This window comes from Vipera ursinii (assembly GCF_947247035.1).
Source record: "Vipera ursinii genome assembly, chromosome: 5".
In the NCBI taxonomy this organism is placed as follows: domain Eukaryota; kingdom Metazoa; phylum Chordata; class Lepidosauria; order Squamata; family Viperidae; genus Vipera; species Vipera ursinii.
The window spans coordinates 53,444,004-53,463,787 of record NC_139518.1 but is presented as its reverse complement, the minus strand read 5'-3'; the positions used below and the strand labels follow the sequence as shown (position 1 = coordinate 53,463,787).

The 19,784-nt window shown below is 38.9% G+C and overlaps 2 protein-coding genes across 3 annotated transcripts in view; one reads left to right on the top strand and one right to left on the bottom strand.

The window, feature by feature from the left end:
* Nucleotides 1-8,830, top strand: part of NRAP (nebulin related anchoring protein) — a 69,791-nt gene extending 60,961 nt beyond the window's left edge. For both annotated transcript variants that reach the window (XM_083363766.1, XM_083363765.1), the window contains 5 exons: nt 455-559; nt 4,379-4,486; nt 5,658-5,969; nt 7,099-7,251; nt 7,918-8,830. In XM_083363766.1, the coding sequence (XP_083219892.1) occupies nt 455-559; nt 4,379-4,486; nt 5,658-5,969; nt 7,099-7,251; nt 7,918-8,016 (777 nt within the window). In that variant the 3' untranslated portion in view covers nt 8,017-8,830. The remainder of the gene's footprint in view (nt 1-454; nt 560-4,378; nt 4,487-5,657; nt 5,970-7,098; nt 7,252-7,917) is intronic.
* Nucleotides 8,831-9,152: 322 nt separating this feature from the next.
* Nucleotides 9,153-19,784, bottom strand: part of HABP2 (hyaluronan binding protein 2) — a gene marked incomplete at both ends in the record, with an annotated part of 53,250 nt that continues 42,618 nt past the window's right edge. Inside the window, 3 exons of the mRNA XM_083363298.1 lie at nt 9,153-9,338; nt 10,515-10,660; nt 14,150-14,284. Coding sequence (XP_083219424.1) covers nt 9,153-9,338; nt 10,515-10,660; nt 14,150-14,284 — 467 coding nt within the window. The remainder of the gene's footprint in view (nt 9,339-10,514; nt 10,661-14,149; nt 14,285-19,784) is intronic.

Genomic DNA, 19,784 nt, shown 5'->3' with positions numbered 1-19,784 from the left:
TTAGGGCAGGTATATGGCTTACTTACTCTATTAACATTTGGAAGTAAGCAGATCTCAAATTATCATGGATTTTTCAAAAATCTACTGGTCATCATAGATCTGCATTTTGGCATTTGTATTGTTGGATAATCGGAGTACTAAAGAGGCATTGATAGATAGAGGCATTGAACTATCTCATAGGGATTGATTATCAGGCGAAATACACAATAGTTCTATAAGGTTTGTGCAGTGGCAACAATTTTACAAAGAGCAACTTCTGATTTTGCCTATAGAGTTTTGCTTGACAAATAGAGATAGCATTTTGTGTTTTTTTCTTAGTGGAAATAAAGCTTTGCCTAAAGTAAGTGTAAGCATAGGCATAGGTTAGTGCTATGTGCATTCTGTATTGCCCTTTTTGGGGAAAGTAGCATTTTAGATATTGTGGAACTACACTAAATGTTGTTTGTCCTAACAGCGGCTATATCGAGCTGGTCATTTGGATAACATGCACAGATACACCCTGCCCCTTGACCGCCCTGACCTCATAAGGGCACGTCTCAATGCCCTCCAGATCAGTGATGTAAGTAATTGTTCTTTTTCATTTGGAAGTTAATCTCATAATCAAGATTACTTCTCTCTTATAGATGTTGTTCAAACTATTTGGAGTAATATAAGTTTGAAACTCTACTGCAGGATCCAATCTTGCGTTGGTCAACGGGACCAAAGTTTCATTCTTCCAAGTTTTCGAGGTCTTGCTGGAGCCCATGCGCAGGGAAATTTTCTCTCTCCAGAAAGTACACAGATTGGATCCTGCAGCGTTATCTTGGGGCACGTGCATTTGCCTTCATTTGTGTAAAAGATTACTGCCTGCCGTTAAATGCCATAGACTAATTTCACAGATTAAAACATTCTGTAACAGTGAATAGACCATTGTGGACAATTAAACTATATGCATAGTCATGTGAAAAACTGATACACAAATAATTCCATAAAGTGACCCGTTTAATCAATTCCCGGAATATAAAAATAGCAGAGAACAATGCTGGAAAGGCTTCTCCAACACACAAAGAAGTAGAAGCAGGTAGCACATTGTGCATTGTACACTGGCAAACCTTTCCCTCTCATGTCAGAAGAAAAGAATAAGAGAGCTATATTGCTCATGCAGTTAGAGCGGCATTGCCATGCACAGATGAATGGCACAGTTGTATGTCTGGTGCGTTCTGTTTCTTCTCAGACCATTCAAATGGATCAGCATGTATCTGAACTGAAACAGCCAGTGAGTGCATGAGGAGGTGGAGGAGTTGGGGGCATCTCATTAAAAATGAAACTGCTTTTGGTAGATACACAATTGGATCAGATGCCACACACAGAAAGCTGTTGAGGGAGAACTGACCCCAGAGCACAGAGAAGAAGGAGGAAAAAAGCCATGTTGGTATTTGTAAAGCTGCAAAGATAGCCATAAATCAAATGAATGTAATGTGCGAGGATGAGTGCAAAAACTGTGCAAACTGTGATAAAGTAAAATGATGCATGGGGTTTCAAATCAAAGGATCTGTGTTAAGAATGAACTGCAACAGCAAGACCAAAGATTTGCAGATTTAAAGGAATGAAAAGGAGAGAGAAAAGGCGGAGGGAAATGAGACATGACTAGAACTTGAGAAAAGGGTCTAGATTTGGATCTCATCCATACTGGGAGAGGGAATGCCAAATTCCTCTAATATAAATTCTGCAAACAATTCTAAAGATTTGCCTAAAACTGCTCTTTAAAGAGGCTATCTTTTATACAGTATTTTTGGATGCATTCTTGCTTGTGTTCCATATCATCTTATCTTAAATGAGCATACTATTGACCAGACTATAGGAGCAAAATTTGTTAAAATTTCAGGCCCATTCAAAAACATGGAGGTGGCATTAATTTACTACAGAGTAGAAAAACATTATTCAGGAATCTAAGTAATCCGAGGTGGGTGCAGGACAAATTCAGAACAAAGTAAATGGTTACCTGAGGAAACAGATGTGGAAAGGTAGTAACAAAGTGTGAGATAGGAGAGCTGTGCACCATTACCATCTATGTCCTAGTGTCTCTAAATCTAGTGTGCTGTGTCTAGTTGTAATAGAAGAGTCTATCCTTGTAACAGTGCTTAAGATACTACAATTAATCTGTTCAATGTTATATTTGGGATGGAAGTTTCAAACCTGTGAATTTCCTTTTTGGTAGGATATTGATGAAGTGAACCCTAATCAGAAGTGCCATAATATAAACCTTGAGGTGGAAATATGATAGAGCCACAATGTTGGCCCTAATCTCTACCTGTTTCATGGGTCTCCAACTCAGAGCCTGAAAGCCTTCTAGTTTATTTGGCATTATCTCTATGAATGTTTAGGAAAGCAATAGAAAGTGTCACATTCACAACACAGCAGAACTATCACTGGAAGTAAGACAGCAGTTTGCTAATCTTGACCAGGCACCAAGGCTCTTCCCTTACATAAGAAGAAAGTGTGGCTTTACATATGGGTGGTGGTGAGGGTACATGCCTAGTTTTCCATCAAGGTGCAATCATAGCTGTGTAATAATATCTAGGAGTTATTGAAGCTGAATGTGTAAGTGGCTCTTTCACACAGAGCAACTAGAGGGCACTTAAGGAACCTTCCCTCAATGCTTATACCAGAGATACTCCTGAGTCATCACCTTGTACTGGGCATATACACTCTATCACGGCAGACTGTGGCATCACCCTGTGAGGGGCTTCCTTTCAACTAATACAATGTAGGAGAGCAAGAAAGCAAGATCACCAGAGTTTGAGCCAAATTTAGGCCTTGTTTTGCCATGCGCTGGTGCAGCAGCTTCTCCATTTTATGGCTTGAGAAACATGATAATCCATAGCCTATTTTCTGTGAATACTAGCTTTCTGGAAATTTAAGGTTATCCCCACCATCTTTTCTTAATCTGAGTTAAGCACTTGAAAGTGTGGATAATAAAATGGACTTCTGAGGTATGGTGAATTGGTTTTGTGAAATCAGAGCCAATGACTGTGGTAAAGACCAAGGAACTGATGAGTAGACTGATTCACTGAAAATTCTATGAATAAGGAGAGGATGGGAGATCCCCCACATGTGCTCCAGAGAACTGCTCCTTTTGAGGAGACTGCAGGACAATGATTTTCCAAAGGTTTGAGAATATGGGATCAGCCATTTTGCTTGCAACTCCAGCATATAGGTGCAGCAGCTTCTCCATTTTATGGCTTGAGAAACATGATAATCCATAGCCTATTTTCTGTGAATACTAGCTTTCTGGAAATTTAAGGTTATCCCCACCATCTTTTCTTAATCTGAGTTAAGCACTTGAAAGTGTGGATAATAAAATGGACTTCTGAGGTATGGTGAATTGGTTTTGTGAAATCAGAGCCAATGACTGTGGTAAAGACCAAGGAACTGATGAGTAGACTGATTCACTGAAAATTCTATGAATAAGGAGAGGATGGGAGATCCCCCACATGTGCTCCAGAGAACTGCTCCTTTTGAGGAGACTGCAGGACAATGATTTTCCAAAGGTTTGAGAATATGGGATCAGCCATTTTGCTTGCAACTCCAGCATATAGGTTTTTAAAGGGCACTGAGGTCTCAATTTTTTAAAAACGTTTTAACAAGGATTTGCATTTTATAAGGATTCAGAAGGAAAACCGAATTGGCACTCTCTAAATCTTGGCACCCTGGGCACCAACTCAGGGTTGGGCCTGAGTCCAACAGAGAGAACTGAATAGGTTAGCTATAATACTTGGTTAGAAGATTTCAGGATAAAGAACTTCACATTACATGGTCCTCATGATGATTTGAGTCGTGATCTCTGAGTTATGTGGCAATGCTGAACACATGAAGAGTTGTTCTATGAGCTGTGAAACTGTCCATGTGTTCAGCTGCATTCCTGTGTACAGCTGTGTTCTCTTCATAATTTGGATCTAACTAATGCCTTAATCATATCTGCTACCTTATAAAAACATCTCACTACTTTAGATAGTTTGATGGAACCAGCAGGATTTGGAGACAGCACAGAAGGTATTAAAAATGTTTGAAGTTATACATAGTGGAAATACAGTACTGAAATGTCTCTGCTGTAAAACCCAAATGCTACTGCTAAATGTTTCAAAAGACAGAATAGGGGCAATGTCAATGCAATATTGATGTGTCTAATGCATCAAAGCAAACTTTAATTATGACGTTTGTAACTCTTTCCAAATAGGACATTGTATTTTGTATGTAAAAAACTGAAGGGATGCATGCTAACTTTTGAGTCATAAATAAATAATTGTAATAGAATCAAATTTTAATTAATAAAGCCACAGCAGATATGTAAATAAGATTAATTTATTTATTCCCTTTGCTTTTCCATTTTTCAATGCAGAAACTATATAAAACATCTTGGGAGAAAACACGGGCAGCTGGCTATGATTTCAGATTGGATGCCATCCCTTTCCAGACAGCTAAAGCATCTAGAGAAATTGCCAGTGATGTATGAAACATTCCAAGCTGTACTTTTTGTGGCATTTAAAGGCGTTTATGACCTAACATCTCTTCCATGATTTTTTTCCATGCAGTTTCAAGGAAAGAACCTGTTTTCAATGCCATAAGAATCCCACAATAAGAACAGTCCCGTATATTAGAATTCACCAATATTCCTATTGAACTGCATATGAAAAAAAACTGTGATCAATATGCTGTGGAAATAATTAGCATCTTTTTATTCCATGGAGTATAATATTTGACCAAATACTATTATAGTAATTGACCAAATACGATTATTCCAACTCTGTCAGACTTGACACTGCCAGAGAACAAAAGTGCAATGGAGAAAAATACAAGTTTGCATCTGGCCCAGAGAGTAACTATCTCAATCATATTTCATGTATATCAGTTGGGCCCTTGTTTTATTTCACATTAGTTTAAATGTATTTATTTATAAATGCATTTATTCAGTCTATCATCAGTCATTCACTTAATCAATCAACTGAAAAACACTGACAAACTGAGAAAACTGAGGAAATTCAGGAGAAATTGACTCTTCTTGCTGTTGTCCACAGATATGACATTAGGGTACATGTGCTCTTCTTGTCAAAGGCAAGGGCAATAATTTTGGCACATTTTGTTCTATTTAATCAATTTGTGAAGAGTTTTAAAAATCAAAACTGATGCTTTTACGGCTTCACAGACTTAAAATATATCCATGGAAACCTTGATTTCCTTTTCTCCTTTAACTGTTCCTAAAATTTGGGTGGTATTTGCATGGTACTGTAACATAATTAGCTGTATAACTTGTTTAGGGTACAAAGTCAGAGAATGGTTCCTTGCTGAAAACGATTGCTTATTCCTGCTGTGCCTATACAGTATGTGCTGCCAGCACTCTGGATGTTCTGATGAAGAGCTCACCCTAGAATTTTATTTGAAATTGTCCTATATGTGTAATTGTTGCTTTGAATATACTGTATGTTTTCTACATATATTCTTCAACTATAATGAAATGTTCTCAATCTAAAAATAATTAGTATGCCGTACCAGGATTTTAGCATTTATGTACTTATAGGCTACAGACGTACATGTAAAATGGCATAATATGAAATTATGTGAGTATGCTTCCATATGATTGTGTAATGAACTAAAGATTCCTCTGTCTCAATATTCTCTAGTTCAAATACAAAGAAGCTTTCATAAGGGATAGAGGTCAACGGATTGGATTTTGCAATGCATGCGATGATCCTAAAATGAGACATTTCCTGAAGATGGGCCACCTCCAGAGTGACAACCAATATAAAAGGGATTCTTTTATAAACAGAGCGCAATTCAGAAGTCAAACTGATCAGCCAGGATTTATCCATGCAAAGAAAAGTCAGCAATTAATAAGTGATGTCAACTACAGGCAGCGCCTGCATCAATATACTTGTGACCCAGAGCAGCTGAATCTCAGGCATGCCAAAGAAGCCTACAAACTCCAAAGTGATGTAAGTATGTTAGGATCTATGGCTAAGAGCCCATTCTAGGCAAGGATATGTCTACTCAACGTACTCATTTTCATATCCAAACTTAATGTACATATGAAGGAAGCAGATTAGACTTTAAAAGTCAATAGGTCTTTTCCATAATATTGTGCCATTATAATGCCCAATGCACCAGGTTTAGGAAGGCTTTCATAGGAAATGCATTAAAAGGTGCAGCCACTGGGAGAGTTTTCCACAGTGATGTGATGTCGTGCTCATGTGGACAGTTTAGAGGAAAGAAGATTGTGGGAATAGCTGACTTTTGAAAGAGGAGAGAGAGAGAAAGAGAAAGAGAGACAGAAAAATACTAATGCATGTTAGGGGAAAAAATAGTACTCCTAAAATCAAGAAATTATTTTCACCAGTCCATGAGGAAAGGAGAGAAAGCTTCTCCAAATAAATCCAATTCCTGCATGCATCTGTAAGTTGCTGTTGTTGTGAGTGAAGAGCTACAAAAAATATGTAAAGATATTCCACTGTTACTTGGATTTCTGATAGATCTAGTCACTGCTTCACATTTCCAATATTTATTGTCAACAATAACCCTTTTCTGTCTGGAAAAGGGAGGAAAAAGAAAAGACTGTAATAAATGTTAACCTTTTGAGTCTTGCCAATGTTCTGTCAATTTCTTATGGCTTGGCAACTATTTTCTTGTATTATATAATGTGTGTGTATATGGTCTTTTGTTAACAAACAAATCATGTTTGGTATGAGAAGAAACTCAAGTGTTTTCAGTGGCTGAAGCAAAGAAAAGATCTGTCTTCCTTTTCTGTATATAAGACCAATTTTATCTTAAAATGCTAAGATGGGAGGACTCCATAGCACCTGATTTAGGAGAACAACAAAGGTGGCACATAATAGCTTGTGTTACTCCTTCATCTGTCCTTGCCTATCAGCTACTGCTTCCTGGGGTCGCCATATTTTTTTCTAGACCTTTAGTCTCTCTCTCTCTCTCTCTCTCTCTCTCTCTCTCTCTCTCTCTCTCTCTCTCTCTCTCTCTCTCTCTCTGTGTGTGTGTGTGTTTCACTTCATTTGATCTAAGTATTATAGTCATGGAAGATACATGCAGTTAGTACTGTATTTTGTTTTCTAGGTTAAATACAAATCTGATTTGAATTGGATCAGGGGTATTGGCTGGACTCCTCCAGGTTCTTACAGAGTGGAAATGGCCAGAAGGGCTGCAGAGCTGGCATATGTCAAGGGAACAGAAACGCAAGAAACTCAGGATCAGTATGATCCAGATTATGTAAGTGAATGAATGGGTAGCCTAAGCATGAGTGAAGGCAAAAATACTAATTTGCTAGCTTTTACCATGTTAATTTTTCAGCTGAAAATTTGTTATAAATTATAGAAATCAGGCACAATAAATATTGTATTGGATAGTCCAGCCTGTACTACAGAGCCACAATAGGAAGATGAATGGCCATGGAATACAGTTCCTTTTATTCCAGCAAAAGGGAAATTAGTTGCATGAGCTTTAGGTAGAGTTATGGTGAAGTATTCTGATCCAGGTAATCATATTTGGGTAGCACAGATGCCTTGGATCTGTTGGGACCAAGTCTTATCCCAATACGCATCTGGATAATTGGAAAAAAAGACAGCTGAACGTATACCATAGGTCTGTGAACATCTCAGCATTTCAGCTGGTTTCGATCTAAACCACTACTTGAAAATCTTTATTGCAGTCATAAAGATCTGTGGGTTATAATTGGAAGAAATTTGAAATAACCAAGCTATAAATCTATTGTAATCAGTTTTATACAGCCTAAGTACCCAACCTAGAAAAGCAGCTTTCGGATATTATTTCTGTTACTTAGAATATCATGATATATTGTTCGGCATAATTGTTAAAAATGGAATGACACAATAGTTTTTGTGAGGAGATAACATTCTGAATCTATTGTGATTTCAGGAGAAAATAACAGAAGGAGCCCAACAAGTCCAGTTGAATCCTGATGCAGCAGAGGTTCTGCAAATGAAGAGAAGAAAAATGAAACTAATTAAGAAATGAGCAGAAACACTGACATCTGTCTAATTAAAATGCATATATTTTTCAGCTTGGTCTCCAAATCATCTAGCTATTCTAATCTCCCGAGAAAGAGAGTAATGCACCGTTCAGAAATAGTTATTACAAAAAAAAAAGACCTTTGTAACCCTAGAGTAGTGGTTTAATATTAAACTTTATATTTTGCATGAAAAACTGCACCTGATTTTTTAAGCTATGTATTGTATTATATAATATAGTATTTATGACAGCAAATTAGATTAGTACTAGATGACTGGCAGGCTCAGCTTTGTACTAAAATATATGAATCGTGATTTGCTGAAAAGGAAAATATATATATATTTGTACTGAAAATAAATTAGTGGGATCACTTTCCAAAAAGTCTAGAGTTATTTTGTTGATTTGTTAATGATGTTCATTTTTTGAATTCCTATGTGGCTAAATTAATTCATGCCAGTGGGCACTTTTGCCTCCTTTTTTTAAAAAAAAAAATCCTGAGTAAAGGATAGAAAAGATTAGAAATGCAGTGGCTAGAGGAAAAAGTTTCATCTTCCATCTGTGCAGAAGTCTGTTTAAAACAAGATTCCATATCTTCCTTTACTGTAAGATGTTCACTACATAAAAGCATAACTTATCACTTGATCTTCAGCTGGCCTGAAGATATTGAAGGTTTATTGTCATCCAATCAATGTTTGTAGAAATGAATGAAAAGGAAATTCTGGGGAATTGCAAGCAAATATACATAGGTTCTTCTGAGTCAAATGATGCATGAATTCATATAACATTGAGAATTGTTTGCCCAGAAGACCTCAGTCTGTTTAATGGGGAACTTAGAATTTACATTCAGAAACCAGGAAATATGCTATCCAAATAGACAGCATACCTCCTGGTTTCTGAATATAAATTTGAACTTCCCCATTAAACAGACTGAGGTCTTCTGGGCAAACAATTTTCAATGCAACTAGTTTTAATTATGAAGGTTATGATCGTGTTTTATAGTTTTAATATCTCAAATGATTAAAAATATAATTAAAAAAAATAAAATAAATTTTGTACATTATTTTAAGCAAAGGATTGCACAGTTACTTGGCCATTATATAAGCAAGTGAATTCTAGCCAAAATACTATTCCCACCTTCATGACTACCATTCATAGTGGTGAAAATTAGACTCGTGTTTAATTTTTGTTCTAATCCAGTTGAGAAATCTTGTCACCCGTGTATAAACTCCTGGTTTATTTTTTAATCCACACTGATCTCCCCAGCTTACAATTCCATAAATATAGTAAGTTCCATTGGTAACACATGTTAAAGGACCTCCTGAATCGCCCTAATGAAAAGATTTAAAAAGGCAATTAACATTGACAATAACAACAAAAAAATAACATTAACATTTTATACTTAATCCTGAAGAATTACATTTTTTCAATATATTAATGACAGGGTTGAGAAAACAGATTCTTGGATTAAATAAGTTTATGATTTTTTTCTGAAGTGTAAATTCCTAGGTTAAAAAGTGATGGTTTTAAAAGCAAAGTATCCATTTAGATTTAGAAGGTTATCTGGGACTAAGATTAAATATAAAGAAGACCAAATATTTGACAACTGGCCTCAGAAATGACAAAGAAAATATGAAAGAGTTAGCCTTTTAGAATCAGCCATCAACTATAAAATAACAAGCAGTCAAGTACAGGTAGTGCTCCACTTACCACCACAATTGAGCCCAAAATTTCTGTTGCTAAGAGAGACATTTAAGTAAGTTTTGCCCCATTGTACTACCTGGATTGTTGTCGAAGGAAGACCAGGAGGCAGCAGGCACAGTTAACGGTTTATTTTGGACTCGGGTCCCAGGCGAGGCACCGCCGGGATTCCCTCTTATTTATACACAAAACTTTGCAACAAAAAAACCAATCAGCTGGCGGTGTTCTCCCGCCACGCGGCGGCAGCCAATCAGGCGAGATCAGCTGTGGCAGCCGCGGCTGTCAACGAGCTGTTGCTGTGGCCAGCTGGCAGCTTTGACAGCTCCGGATGTTCTGCGCATGTGCGGCCCAGGCAACTTTGACAGCTGTCAGTGAACTGCGCCTGCGCGGCAGTTTGACAGCTGTCAAAGTCAGCTGCTTGCTGCGCCGGCGGGGGGGTGAGAGGCGGCAGCCCTTTTGACAGCTGTCAACGGGCTGCCGTGTCTTCCTCACGAATGTGTGAGGAGAATGAACCCGTGTTTCCCTCACGAACGTGTGAGGTGAATAATTAGTTTAACAGCCGATATATAACACTACCTTTCTTGCAATGGTCGTAAATGTAAAAAACTTTGAAAGGTCACTAAATGAACTTTTGTAATTTGAGGACTTACCTTTATATACCTTTGAATTAAGGACGAATGTTGGGGAATGTTATCTGATATAAGGAGTAGATACATGTCCAGCACCTTGCCAGTCATTGCCTTGTATAGGCTATATACATTTTGTCTGAAGAGGAATTAGTGTTCAAATAGCAAAAAGCAACAAACCTGACAAGTATCTGCTCTTGTTCTCTGAAGACTTCCAGCACAAAACATGCTTTCTTCCACTCTGCTATTATGCGCATTTGGTGCATTACACTGCCTTTGGGAAATCAGTTTTACTTTGGCATCTAATAGTTGATGAGATGATTCACCTATAGAATGAAGACCATAAACACAAAAATATTCTATTTCCCATCTTCAGATTTGTGGCTGGGCCCAAAAAACAACTGGTAAAAATACTGAATTTAACTAATGCTACAGAAGAAAGAAAGAAAGAAAGAAAGAAAGAAAGAAAGAAAGAAAGAAAGAAAGAAAGAAAGAAAGAAAGAAAGAAAGAAAGAAAGAAAGAAAGAAAGAAAGAAAGAAAGGAGAACGATGCATATACAATAGTCCTGTATATTCATTTTGTTTAGTGACTGTTCAAAGTTACAACAGCACTGAAAAATGTGACTTAGGCCTGTTTTCCCCAGTTACAACTTTGCAGCATCCCCATGATCATGTGACCAAAATTCAGATGCTTGGCAGCCGGTTCATGTTTATGACCATTAAAGTGTCCCAAGGTCATGTGATCACCTTTTGTAACCTTCAGACAAGCAAAGTCAATGGGAAGCCAGATTCACTTAAGAACTGGGTTACTGAATTATGCTTTTCTTTGGGCACTAATAATGTCCTTGTGCTAAGATTATATGTTACATCTGTAACCCATATTCAGTTCTATACAAGACAGTCCATCAAGGACTAAAAATAGACATCAGTCTAGTACTGAACTTTGTTTTGTGAACTTTTGCTGATACTAATAAATCTGTCCACATCCAGAAGTCAAGAGAAGACAGGAAAGAGCCAGGTTCCATTATGCTGCATACATATGTGATGAACTGGAAACCCTCTTCTATCCTTTCCTAATCCCTAGGACCCCCTAGGCTGGAGCTGCAGGCAGGTATAGCACAATTGTCATCACACAAGTGGCAGCATCTCAGCAAAACCTGATGGGTCCAGTGAACTGTGGGCAGCAGTGGGAGAAGGCAGGAAAAAAAGTTGGGAGAAGGTGGAAAACACCAGATTGCAGCGCACCAGATGGCTATTGGACAACATCGAAGCAGCTTTCTGGAACTTCAGGTGACTGCAGTTGTTTTGGAGCTCAGTGCTTTTTTTCTAAAAAAAAAAAAAAGGTGCCAGAACTCTCATCTTGGTGGGTGCAGGAGGTGGGGGGGGGGTGGGGCAGCGCTGCTGCGGTCACGGGTGCGAGGGGTGTTGGTGGTGGGCTCCCCCCCAAGCCCAGAGCCGGCATGGCTGGTGCTGTGGGAGCAGCAGGGCCCGCTCTATATGGCGGAGCTGTGTGGAGCAGGTAGCAGAGGCGGTGCAGGCCAGGCAGTGCAGGGCAGCCACTTAGGCATGCAGGGCGAGGCAACAGTGACACAGGTCCAGCACCAGGTAAGCCACCAGCCTGGCTGACAAGGGGGAGCACAAGGAAGGAGTGCACATGGACTCCGCAGAACCCACCTCCCACTCCTTGTCCTCTTTTACTTACCTAGTTGAGATGGTGTAGTTGGGCAGCAGGGAGGGATGCAAAGTTCCTGCCTACTTGCTTTCGCTGCAGACAACTAGCCGGTGCAACGTTTGCCAGCCAGGTCTTTTGGCACGCTCAGCAGCAATTCCTATTGGCTTTCAAAAGCCAATAGGCTTTTGAAAGCCAATAGAGGGAGTAGCATAGCTTGTGCAAAAGCTTTTTTTTTGTGCAAAAAAGGGTGCCGGAACGCCATTCTGATTGTTCTATGAGAAAAAAAGCCCTGCTTTTATGTTTTAATCTTATGATTTTAAAAATATATTTTTTCTATTGTAAATTGCCCCAAACCTCTCCATGTGGATTGCATACAAATATTATATAATTGGTAAATAAAGGTAGAACATATGTTAAATATACATCAAATGATAATATGCTTCCCTACAAAGTCAATTCTTGCTCAATGACAGACCAAGGAGTTAAGTCGGAAAGGCAAGAGGAAAATCTAGAAGAGATCTGTGCAACTTGTAGAAGGGAAAGGCCCACACTGATAAATTAAAAATCTTTGTGATCTGCAAAGGAATGCTGGTGGGCTAATCAATGGTTTGGTGACTAGAGGAGCATCTACAGTGTTGGAGCTCGTGGTCATGGTAAGCCATAGAGGCACTAGGCAATATGACTTTCAGGGCAGTGGTGGTGATTTTATTACTTTTTTTTTAAGTCTGTGCTCTGTCCAAGGGTGCTTAGTAAGCTGCATGTACAGGCCTGGTCTAGAATTTATTTTGGAGCATTCAACTATCTAGAGCAGGCATCTCAAACTCATTTTGTTTGAGGCAACTTCTTATAAAAGAATTGCCATTAATTTGTTTTAATAAAATAATTTAAATTTTTTAATTTAATGAATTATATTGGTTGACAATGATTTTTTTTAGTACAATTGCCGAATGCAATAAACTGGTTTTAGGTATATGTTACTGGAAGGAAAAAGCAATCCCTGCTGCGTTACTGATCCCAGAGAAGCATTTGCATGTATGCAGATATCCTTAGGGTGCCATAGTTATGGATGAGAAATATTGGTTGCAAAGTTGGCATCTCTGGATGTAATACAGATATTTTGGACTTATTTTTGTTTCTTTGCACGTTTGATATTTTTAAAAAGGCATATGCTATTGACTACGCTTATGCACATATGTAACATCTTTTGCTAGGATACATGATCACTGCTTGTCCAAAATTTTAATATACAGATAATATCACCAGAAATTATTTTAGCCTTTTTAATAAATGTTGTTATTGATGTTAAGCTCACCAGGGAAAACATCATATATTGTTATGTATATGCTAGGTTAATTATTTAAAGACTGAAGTGCAACATAACTAGATTCTAAATAATCTATTTTTCAAAACACACAACAGTCCAAACAGTAAAAGTAAAGTCCAAATTAAGAATATTTCATTCTTAAGAATTGTTTAGATTCAAAATAGTTTTCAAGAGTGTACAAAAGATACTATTTTTTTCTAGAATCAGCTAAATTAGACATATTACATTGAGAAAAATGTTTCTCATTTCTTTCCTGTTACCTTTGATTTCATTGCAGAGATGTTAACATAAAAAATAGATTATTTTGTTATCTAATTTTACCTTCCAAAAGACAGAAGCAGATGAAAAATGTGAGGCTCTTTCCTGTTGGCTTTTTTGAACTAGCTGTTTTAGAATCTAAAAGTTTAGTTCCTAAAGAAGTAACCCTGTAAATAATTTTAATGTCCTCCTCTAGTGCAGGCTCTTTTATGACTCAAGAACTTCAACTCCCAGAATTCCTGAGCCAGCATGGCTGGCTCAGGATTTCTGGGAGTTGAAGTCCATGAGTCATAAAAAAGGGCCAAGATTGCTAGCTCTGCAATAGGCTTAGGAAAGCCAATAAGGGAGCTCTTTTTTTTTTTTGCAAAAAAAAAAGTGCCAGAATGCCGTTCTGAGCGTTCTATGAGAAAAAAAGCCCTGTTGGAGCTTATAGGTGAAACTGCAGAGGCAGCCTTTGTTCATAGAGAATATCATTGTGGAGTAATTTGTGCAGAGCTAACAAACCTCAGTTCAAATCCTGTCCATATGTTAGACTCAATGGCACTGATTGCCATGGCTTACCTGTTTCTGTTTCCCCCCAGCCTGATATGTAACATTCTGTGTTATCAGGGAATGTAAAATCAGGCAAGCATACTGATTTAACGTAACTTGTTTCCACAGCACAGTGCCCATCAATTGGCTTTAATTTCAGCAAAGCTGTAAAAAGAGAACAAAACATAGTATTTTAAGGCACAGTTACTTATATGTCCAGTGAACTGTACTATAGCCTTAAATTTGCTGATGAGATTTCTTCTAATTTCACTAGGTCAGAGCTGGGCATTTGTTAATTTTTTCTAGATCTTTCCAATCTATTTCATTAAAGTGTTTTTTATATGCTTGAATTAACAAAGTCATCTCTAGACTTAACTTCTAACTTTGGTTTAAAAATAAAACAGTAAAAGCAATAAATATATTTATACTAATCTTCTGTATGTAGGTGGTGAATGAGATAATAGAGCGAACAGTCTAGTAGATTTTGCTGAAGGACACAAACTTTTACAAGAAAAAGTCTAGCAGAAAATGGACATAGAAGAGTCCATCTGGGTACACAAGAGAAATTGACTACATCATGTCAAGTGATAAAACCATATTTTTCAATTGTACTATCATCAATCGTTCTAACATTGGAAGTGACATAGAATCGAACAAGCTAAAGTGAAGACAGACTGTCAAAAAGAGTGTATGAAAAAGATAAAGACATGATGAAAAACAAAAATAAAGAGTGATAAGCTGTTAGAGGAGAACAATGATTTTGAGATTAATCTATCAAATCACTTTGCTCTATTGCAAGATTTGGAAGAGATGAACATTATGGACCAAAATGAACAAATAGTCAAAAACATCCTTGAATATGCTACATCTATAGCACTGCCATAAAAACACTTTATAAAGTCATCAATCTTTTTATGAAACTATTGATTTAATGAATAAAAGATGGACAATAAACAATATCAGAATTTTCACTAATAAATTGGAGTACATTGAATTTTGCAAGACCATAAGAAACATATCCAAGAAGAAACGAGTCAGTTTAGTGTGAAGCCTGTGAAAAAGACAGTAGAAGTACACAGAGGGACTAATAGAGCAAAATGCAAGTTTATAAATACAAGAAAGAAGGTTTTTGCATTAAACCGTGAAAATGGCTCTGTGTGTAGAAGAAGACAGGAAATGTTAGAAATAATTGTAAAATTCTACTCAGAGGTATACAAAGATCAAGATCACTCAAACGTAATCACACCCACAAAAGAAGAAATGCCAGATATCTTAATGGATAAAGTATTAAATGCCATAAAATAAATGAAAAATGACAAAGCTTTAGGATATAACTGTGTTAAGGTTGAAATGCTGAAAGCTGGTGGTTACAGTTTATGCAAGATATTTGCAAACTATATTTAAGATACCTCAGAGAAGAAAAATACCAGATGCATGGAAAAATGCAGGCTGTCTTCAGAAGAACAATTGTTCATATCCAGATTGTTCAGCAAGTCATTAAAAGGCACAATGAGTACACAATGCCTCTGTGCATGGCTTTCATTGATTATGATAAGGTGTTTGACTTAGTATTACAGCAAGCAATAACTGAGGCATTGTTCAACCAAGGCGTAGACTGCTTACATAAACCTACTACAATCAATATATGAAAAAACAATGCTGACAATTTGCCTTGATGATCTTAAAGTGGAAATCAACATAGAACGAGGTATCCAATAAGATGATACAATATCACCTACCTTTTTCTCAGCCTGCCTTAAAGAAGTATTTCAAAAACTAGACTGGGCAAAATATGGAATAAAAATCAATGACACTTATATAATTCACTTAAGATTTGCAGATGATGTTTTTCTTGTTGTGTCAGTAGCTTAATTGCAAAAGGTTTCTTTGAAGCGGGAAGTTTGGGTGCATTTATTGGTTAATGTTTTAACGGCGGGAAATTCCGGGCTGCAGATTGGATACAGTTCAAACGGCCAGAGTATATAAGCCGGAGTTATTCTGACAGTTGACAGTTGACATATGTGTATTAATAAACCTTCTTACTGTTAAAACCTCACTGAGTCATTCGTCTGTCTGAACCTAACAAGTGGCGATGAGGATGGGATCGACGGCGGACTAGTGAAGGATCGTCGACAATCAGCTGAGCGTAAGGCGGTAAATTTTAAAATACACAGTCAACCGCTAGCGGCCGCGGCGGAATAAAACAACCTCCGAATGGCGCAACTAGGCTCTTTAAAAGAATTTGATCCAAACTACCCAGAGCATTGGGAGGAATATGTTGGACAGGTCGAAGGGTTATTGCTCGTTAATGGCATAACCGACGACCGGAAAAAGGCTGCTGCCTTATTGACCATCAGTGGCACACCCGTGTACCGGGTTGCCGTTGGACTCTGTCAACCTATGCCAGTGTCAAGCGTCTCGTACGCTGACTTGCTAGCCAAATTAAAAGTACATTTTACGCCGAAAAGATCAGAATTTAATTTAATTTAATTTAATAATATTTCTATACTGCCCTTCTCCCTGAGGACTCAGGGCGGTTCACAGGGCAGAGTAAAATACTAAATACAAACATTAAAAAAAGATTAAATGATTGCCCAAGTTAAAACAATTGGTATACAATTATAAAACCCCAAGATAAAATTAAGAAACCAAAAAATAAAAAACCCCACCAATCCCCATCAGGCTAGGCCGGCTTGTACAAACAGAAACGTCTTGAGATCGCGACGAAAGGAGCGAAGATCGGGCGCCATCCGGAGCTCTACCGGTAGCTGATTCCACAGCTCCGGAGTGCCCACAGAGAAGGATCTCCCCCTGGGGGCCACCAATCGACATTCTCTGATCGGTGGCACCCTGAGGAGGCCCTCTCTGTGGGAACGCACAGGGCGCAGGGAGCTTGATGCTCTATTGGAGGCGCATTTTCGAAAAACGCAATCAGAGACCGGGCGAGTCAATCACGAAATTTGTCGCTGCAGTCAGAGAAGCAGCATTACGGTGTAAATATGACAACCTAGAAATTAGGATTCGTGATAGAGTGGTGCTGGGCTTGCGAGATGAACAGTTACAAAATCGTATTATTGCTAAGCCCACCGGCGACCTACAAGAAGTCCTTGACGAACTTTTAACTTATGAATCTACTGGAAGTCGCGACCCCCCCCCACAATAGCATGGCTGCTTCAGCCGAAATTAATCAAGAAAGCCATGTGGACAGCGGGGAGGCGGATCAACAATGGGAAGCCGACATAGCCGAAGTCACCCGAAGGTTTGGAAAAATGGCGGCAAGACCTTCTCGCAGCGAAGGACCAGAACCGGGTCGCCGATTTCAACCAACAGCACCGCAACGACAACCGAGAGACAATCCGACCAGACCGCGCGACAGCGACACCAGATGTGGAAGCTGCGGGGGCAACCACCCCAGGGCAACATGTAGATTCCGCTCTGCTAAATGCAGAATGTGCGGAAAGACTGGCCACATTCAGGCCATTTGCCGGGGACGCCCTCGCGACAATCATCTTCATGAAATCGACGTTTGGGCCGAAGGTAAGGTAACCCCCTACCATAGTGGCAACGAGACCCCCAGACCTGTGGCACGTTTTCCCAACCGCGGGGAGGAGGCGCGAGTCAACCACATTGGAAAGCTAAAAATAAACCATGTCCTAAGACCAAAACTAAAAATTATAGTCCATCTGCAAGGAATCCCTTGCAAAATGGAAGTCGATTCTGGGGCCTCAGTATCGATAATTTCTAATGAGACCCTTAAATTTATTGAATTTAAAAGTGGCCGAAAAATTCCACTTAGCTCAACAAAAATTCAATTGGCCGATTTCCAAAAAACCCCAATAAATATTAAAGGGAAGGTCACCCTTAAAGTTAACTATAAAGGGTTTAATGGCTTCTTAGACTTATTAGTCACAGAAGGCCATAGAACTAGTTTAATCGGTCTTAATTGGTTCCCAGCCCTGGGAATTTGGGTCGGGGGAATAAATGCCATTAATAATAATAAGACCCTCAAATCTGTCTGCGATGAATTCGCAGACGTATTTGATGGGTCTTTAGGTAAATATAAAGGGCCCCCAATTAATTTTAATCTAGACCCAACAGTTAAACCCATTAGGCTTAAGGCCCGATGGGTGCCTTTCGCCCTTAAGCAAAAAATCGAGGCCGAGCTCGATAAGCTTGTAGGCCAAGGCGTATTAGAACCGGTCGAGGGTGGTTTGTGGGAAACACCAATCGTCACACCCCTAAAACCTAATGGGGATGTGAGGATTTGTGCTGATTACAAAGCCACCCTGAACTTAGGAATGAAAAAGCATGCTTACCCGGTCCCGATGGTGAAACAGGTCCTCGCCACGATCCAGGACGGCGCCATATTTGCCAAGCTCGACTTGGCGCAGGCGTATTTGCAACTTACTGTTTCCAGGGAAGCTGCTGAAGTTCAAACTATTGTCACCCACAAGGGGGCGTTCCGAGTCCACAGATTGCAATTTGGTATTGCAGCAGCTCCAGGCATCTTTCAGGAGGTGATGGAGAGGACTTTAAAGGGCATACCTGGTGTATGCCCTTACTTTGATGATGTCCTGATAGCTGGAAGAACTGAAGAAATTTTAGCTGAGCGTCTGGAACAGGTACTGGGGAGATTTAGAGGGGCTGGACTCAAAAAGGGAAAAATGCTGTATTGGAGTTAAATCCACTTAGTTCTTAGGGTTTAGAATAGATGAAAAGGGAATCCACCCTACAGCTGAAAAAATTAAGGCAATTAAATTGGCTCCTGAACCAAAAAATAAGGCTGAATTACAAGCCTTTTTAGGATTAGTCAATTTCTATCACACATTCTTGCCACATAAAGCTGCCATCGCTGAACCATTGCATAGACTATTAGATAGAAAAACCCCATGGCAGTGGCAAGAAAAACATAGAATTAGCTTTCAAACCTTAAAAGATATTCTATCTAGCCAATCCACAGTTACACATTTTATTGAGAACAAACCGATCTATTTAGCTTGTGATGCTTCACCTTATGGTGTGGGAGCTGTCATCAGCCACATGGATAGTCTGGGCAATCAAAAGCCAATAGCATACTATTCCAGGACGCTTACCAAAGCTGAACGGAACTACAGTATGCTCAGATTGATAGAGAAGCATTAGCTATCGTGGCAGGGGTAAAAACGTTCCATGATTATCTTTATGGTAGGAACTTTACCATATTCACTGACCACAAACCTTTACTGGGACTGTTTACCACTGATAAACAGACACCCCAAATAATGTCTCCCAGGATGCTGAGGTGGTCAATTTTCCTCTCTGCATATTCATTTTCCTTGCAACATAGACCCGGTAAGGAAATGGGTCACGCGGATGCTCTCAGCAGACTACCTTTAACTAACACTGATGGTGACCCTGCCCCCGTAGGACAAATTCTGTCACTACAGGAAATACCTGAATGCCCCTTAACAGCTAGAGAAATAGCTGAGGCCACTAAAAAAGACCATATTCTCAACAGGATTATGACCTGGGTACTAGGTGGATGGCCAAGTAAAAACCCGGACCCTAAATACACTGCATATTTTAGAAGGAAAGATGAATTATCATCCCATTTGGGTTGTATATTATGGGGTAACCGAGTTGTCATTCCTGAACTTCACAGGAATACGGTTATAACTGAATTACA